This window comes from Papio anubis, chromosome 6 (genome assembly GCF_008728515.1).
Source record: "Papio anubis isolate 15944 chromosome 6, Panubis1.0, whole genome shotgun sequence".
NCBI classification, from domain to species: Eukaryota; Metazoa; Chordata; class Mammalia; order Primates; family Cercopithecidae; genus Papio; species Papio anubis.
Genome location: NC_044981.1, coordinates 3,627,406 through 3,632,564, shown reverse-complemented (window position 1 = coordinate 3,632,564; position 5,159 = coordinate 3,627,406). Strand labels below are relative to the sequence as shown.

Here is a 5,159-nt window from a genome sequence, read left to right as displayed (position 1 = left end):
GACCCTTTAGATATCTTTGCATATCTCAGGGGCCAGCAAGGTGCCATAGCTGGCTTTCCCTGGCTTGTGGGAGCCCATTGTGCACATCTGCTCCCAGTGAGTTCACACTGGTAGCTTGAAATGAGTGACGATGGGCGTATTTACACAATGGAAATAGGCCAATGATACAAATCAGGGCATTCTAACACTGTGGGTGTGAGACTCATCAACGTTACCTGGTTCCTGCTTTCAAAGAGTCTGTCTAGGAAATAAAGCATGGACATAGGAGACGATCACAAATAATGTCAACCTCTCAAAGGGACCTTATGTAAACTTCTTAACCCCTCTGCATCTCAGTTTTCTCATCTGTAAAATGGGGGTAATAATACTTACCTGGCAGAGGAGATAGGAGGGTTAAATGAAATAATGTATATAAAGCCTATAGCTTGTGGGAAGGTTGATAGTATGTACTTATTAAAGGTGACTTTTAAAATTATTATTATTATTATTATTGACTAACTAAAGAAGAAAGGGTTTAAGGGTGAGAAGAGTAACAGGAAATTAAGATCTGAGGCAAGTGAACCTATGGCAGTTTTAGTCTACAGACTACTGAATAGCTCCAGGGTCAGTGTCAGCCATCTGGTCTACCCTCAAGGCCTAAATAGCATCAGAATCTTCCAGGAGGAGGTTTGGTTCTGCTCCTGGCTCTCACATCACTTCGGCATGTGATGTAAGTCTTCACTCACAGCCTCATATATCAAAGAAATCAAAAAAGAATCAGGAGAGAAACAGCTGTTATTAAAACCTACTCTGCTGGCCCCAACCCAAGGTCTCAGGAAGAAGACAACAATACACGGAGCCTACAATGAAACTGGTGTCTATGGAAGCAGGGAAGAATCACATGCCTGCTAGAACACGTTCTGAATGGGCTGACTCCACTATACTTTCAAAAGGAAGCTCTTACTATGGTAACTGCGTCACTGTGGACACTGAGCAACCGCAAAAAAGACAGAGGCTAAGCTCCTGTTTCCTTCCAGGAAATAGAAAAAATTGTCTCATGTGTGTTTCTGGAGGATTCTTTTAACAATTTTGTTAAGTTTATACCTTCCTCACCATGGAAATCCAAATTAATAAAAGTAAAAATGTTCCAATTTTTTACACACCAGGACTTAGAGATGTATCTGTTTATGCACTCAAATGAGATGGCAAGCAAGCAGTTTGCTGACGAAGGACTTCTTTCAGATGGTGTCATCCATAGTTGCCATTGGATATGAGTTATCAGTTAAGATTCTTAGTTGTAGCAACAGAAACCAATTTTGCTATTTTAAACAAGACGGGGATTGATTAAAAGGACATTGAGAAGCTCAAAAATTCTCTTGGTAGGATGGAGAGCCAGGCTTGGAAGTAACACACCCAGGAAATCCCTCCCCTACCCACTCCAAATAATGCCACCAGTGATGCTGCAGGGCATTGCCAACACTAGTGGCACTCCTGACACTGGACATCACCAGACTCCAGCTGCAGCTGCAGCCAGAGTCGCTGTCAAGACTGCCTGCGGAAGCTGGACATAGCTCCTGGCTCCTTCACTAGCACGGATTGTGTACCACCTCTATTTCTATATGCTGTAAGCTTCTTAAGCAAGGCTTGGCATGGGTGCATATGAGTGGTGGAGCTTACATAATACGCCCATTCTGAATTGCATAGGAAGCTGAGAAAGTGAGCAATTGGCATCAATAGCTTTGCTACCAGGAGTGTGCTCTGCTATTTAAGGTAGCAGATTCCATAAACATAAGAAAACGGATTCAAATCAAGTAAGAATGCTTCTGGCTGCAAGTAATAAAATATGCAACTAGGCTGGGCACAGTGGCTCACACCTGTAATCCCAGCACTTTGGGAGGCCAAGCTAGGTGGATCACTTGAGGTCAGGAGTTCAGGATGAGCCTGGCTAACATGGTGAAACCCCTGTCTATACTAAAACACAAAAATTAGCCAGGCATGGTGGTGCATGCCTGTAATCCCACCTACTCGGGAGGCTGAGGCAGCAGAATCCCTTGAATCCCTTGAGGTGGAGGTTGCAGTGAGCCAAGATCGTGCCACTGCATGCCACAAAGTGAGACTCCATCTTAAAAAATAAAATAAATAAATAAATATCCAACTAAAATTGACCTAAATAAGAATGGCTTATTTTCTCATATAATAAGAAGTCCAGGAGTAAGTGGTTCCAAATTTGGTAAATTTAGTGACAAAGAATGTTCTTAAAGATCCAGATCCCAGCTGGGCACAGTGGCTCACACCTATAATCCCAGCACTTTGGGAGGTCAAGGCAGGTGGACCTAAGGTCAGGAGTTTGAGACCAGCCTGGCAAACATGCTGAAACCCCAGCTCTACTAAAAATACAAAAATCAGCCATGCATGATTGTGCATGCCTGTACTCCCAGCTACTCAGAAGGCTGGGGCAGGAGAATCGCTTGAACCTGGGAGGTGGAGGTTGCAGTGAGCCAAGATGATGCCACTGCACTCCAGCCTGGGCAACAGAGTGAGATTCCATCTCAAAAAAAAAAAAAAAAAAAAAATCCAGATGCCTTCTATCTTTTTGCTCCACCATCCATAGAGCACAGACTTTTGCCTTTAGGCTTAGGTCCTTATGGTTAGGAGATGATGGCCACAGCTCTAGACATTACAGCCTCACATATGCAAGTTCCAAGAGTCATGTTTCTCTTTGCACATCTCTTTTTATCAGCAAAAGTACGATCACCAGAGTGATATAGAAAGAGTTCCCTTGTATCTCACTGACCAGGAATAGGCCATGTAACCTTCCTAATTGCAGAGGAGACTGGTGAATGGAATACTTGACATTTCAGCCTCCATAGTGCAAGGTAGACTCTGCCAAGAAAGACCAAGAATAGGTGAGTCTCTGTTAGTAGGAAACCAGTAGGGCCTGCTGTTGCCACCATTTTTAGAAATGCTGGAAGACTGCTAGGTGGATATTGTGAAGTGAGACTTCATCCTGCAGGAAAATGCTGATCTTTCAGTAGCATGTGCCAGGTGTGCTTTGTTGGGAAGGATTCTGAAACTCTGTCTGGGCTCAGCAGGAAAGAGTAACATCATTGGTTAGTGATGACTGCCATGGGCATGGGAAAAGGAATTGTCTCCATGCAGGCCACAATTGGCAAACCCCTTGTGGAGAGAGACCAGCCTGTTTTGTGAACTTCTTCATTTCCTTGCAGAGCATTTTTGTCTGGTTTTGGAGGGCTGAGCACACCAGGGGAGTTCCAGCAGGGACCGCTGTGGGCCTGGAGCTTCTGTGATGCCTTACCCAAACACCACCATCCTGCATTGTTCTTTTCCTGATGTCCAGATTGTCTCTTTGGCACACTTTTCCAGCCAAAATGATTGACACAAATCCTTGGCCTGTGAATAAATGCTGGTGAGTACCAGCACTGGCCGGGGGCGAGGATCAGCTGTGTTATGGGAAGGCCCAATATTTTCTTCAAACGCTTACTTCACCTGTAACAGCCACTCTTGGTGAACTTGCTCTTATCTCGTAGTTTTTGCTCCTGAGATCTAGGGATATTTGGTTAAGATCTATGTATTTCAGGGTAAGATATAGCTGTGTCATCTGGCCCTTCTTCAAGCATGTAACCACAAAAAAAATATTAATAGTAAACACTCATTACAACCACAACCACTGCCACCACTAATGATAAGCAACACAATAGAGTAATCTTCACAACAGCCCTCTGAGTTGGTCAACCTGGGTAATAACAGTAGCTAACTTTATTGAGTAATCACGGCCTTCCAGTCACTGCGCTAGGTGTTTACGTACATTCATTTAATCCTTGCCACAACACCCTGAGGGAGGTATTGTTTTTTCCACTTGTCAGAGGAGGACATTGAAGACTAAAGAATTTAAGGAGCTTCCCCAAGGTCACATAACTCGTAAATGGCAGACACTAGATTCAATACAGGTCTGTCTTTACCCTCAGGTTGAAGCTTCTCCCTTCCTATCCCCGTGCTCCTTATTGTTATGATTTTCATTTTAGTGTAGTATTATTTCCTTTTTGGTAAACTGAAGAAACTGAGGTATAACGATTGGGAGTGGTCCCTCGATGGCCACCCAGCTGGTAAAGGACAGAGCCACCTGGGAGCCTCCGGAGGCTTCTTAATCCACAACCCCATGGGGTGAAGACAGATGATTGCTGCTGGAAAAAAGTAGGGGTGCGCCTTTCCGCCGGTGACGACCTACCCACACGAGAACATGCCTCTCGCAAAGGATCTCCTTCCTTCCTCCCCAGAAGAGGAGAATAGGAAACACAAGAAGAAACGCCTGGTGCAGAGCCCCAATTCCTACTTCATGGATGTGAAATGCCCAGGATGCTATAAAATCACCACGGTCTTTAGCCATGTACAAGCGGTAGTCTTGTGTGTTGGCTGCTCCACTGTCCTCTGCCAGCCTACAGGAGGAAAAGCAAGGCTTACGGAAGGATGCTCCTTTAGGAGGAAGCAGCACTAAAAGCACTCTGAATCAAGATGAGTGGGAAACCATCTCAATAAACACATTTTGGATTAAAAAAAAAAAGTAGGGCTGCAGCTGTAGAGAAGTTAGGGGATTGGGGTACAATAGCTCAATTGCCTAATCCATCAGATGCCTTTGCTGCCATATTCAAGCTTCCAAACAGAATGCCATGTAGCACAGCTTAAAAGGGTAATACACTAGAAGGCAGATATACCCGGACTGGTTTCTTGGTCAATTAATTGACCTCTCTGAGCCTCAGTCTCCTCTTCGGGAAATACAACCAACTGTATAGAATCATTGGGAGCATTAAATGAGATAGCTGCTGGAACTATGCACTTCATGCCTGACACTTCAATGCACCCACCATCCTTTGCTCTTGCCACAGGTCTGTCTTTTTTTCTCTTGTATCCAGAAGGTTTGTACTTATCACACCCTAATCAGGAAATGTTTCAGGACGACAGTGAGTCCTGGTCATGGGTTTTTCCCACAGGGATTGACCAGAAGCCTGGACACTTTCACTGTTTTTTAGTGAATGCATCTTTCAAGGCTTTAGGCCTTGTAAAACAAAACCATATTGCATTAGAGTCACATGTCTTGAATGGTGAGCGTGAGCTGACAATTGCACCTGTTTGAAAGCAGAGATGACTTCTTACGTATCAGAGGA

The 5,159-nt window shown here is 44.3% G+C and overlaps 1 protein-coding gene across 1 annotated transcript; it reads left to right on the top strand.

The window, feature by feature from the left end:
- The first annotated feature begins 4,195 nt into the window (after positions 1–4,195).
- On the top strand, positions 4,196–4,546 carry LOC108585291 (40S ribosomal protein S27-like). Its single transcript, XM_021936947.2, has one exon. It carries the CDS (start codon positions 4,238–4,240, stop codon positions 4,490–4,492), a length of 255 nt encoding a protein of 84 aa, XP_021792639.2. The 5' UTR covers positions 4,196–4,237; the 3' UTR covers positions 4,493–4,546.
- Positions 4,547–5,159: the final 613 nt, after the last annotated feature.

Excerpts from the sequence above, each read along its gene's own strand:
- LOC108585291 (XM_021936947.2), top strand. The coding sequence starts at position 4,238 with ATGCCTCTCGCAAAGGATCTCCTTCCTTCCTCCCCAGAAGAGGAGAAT.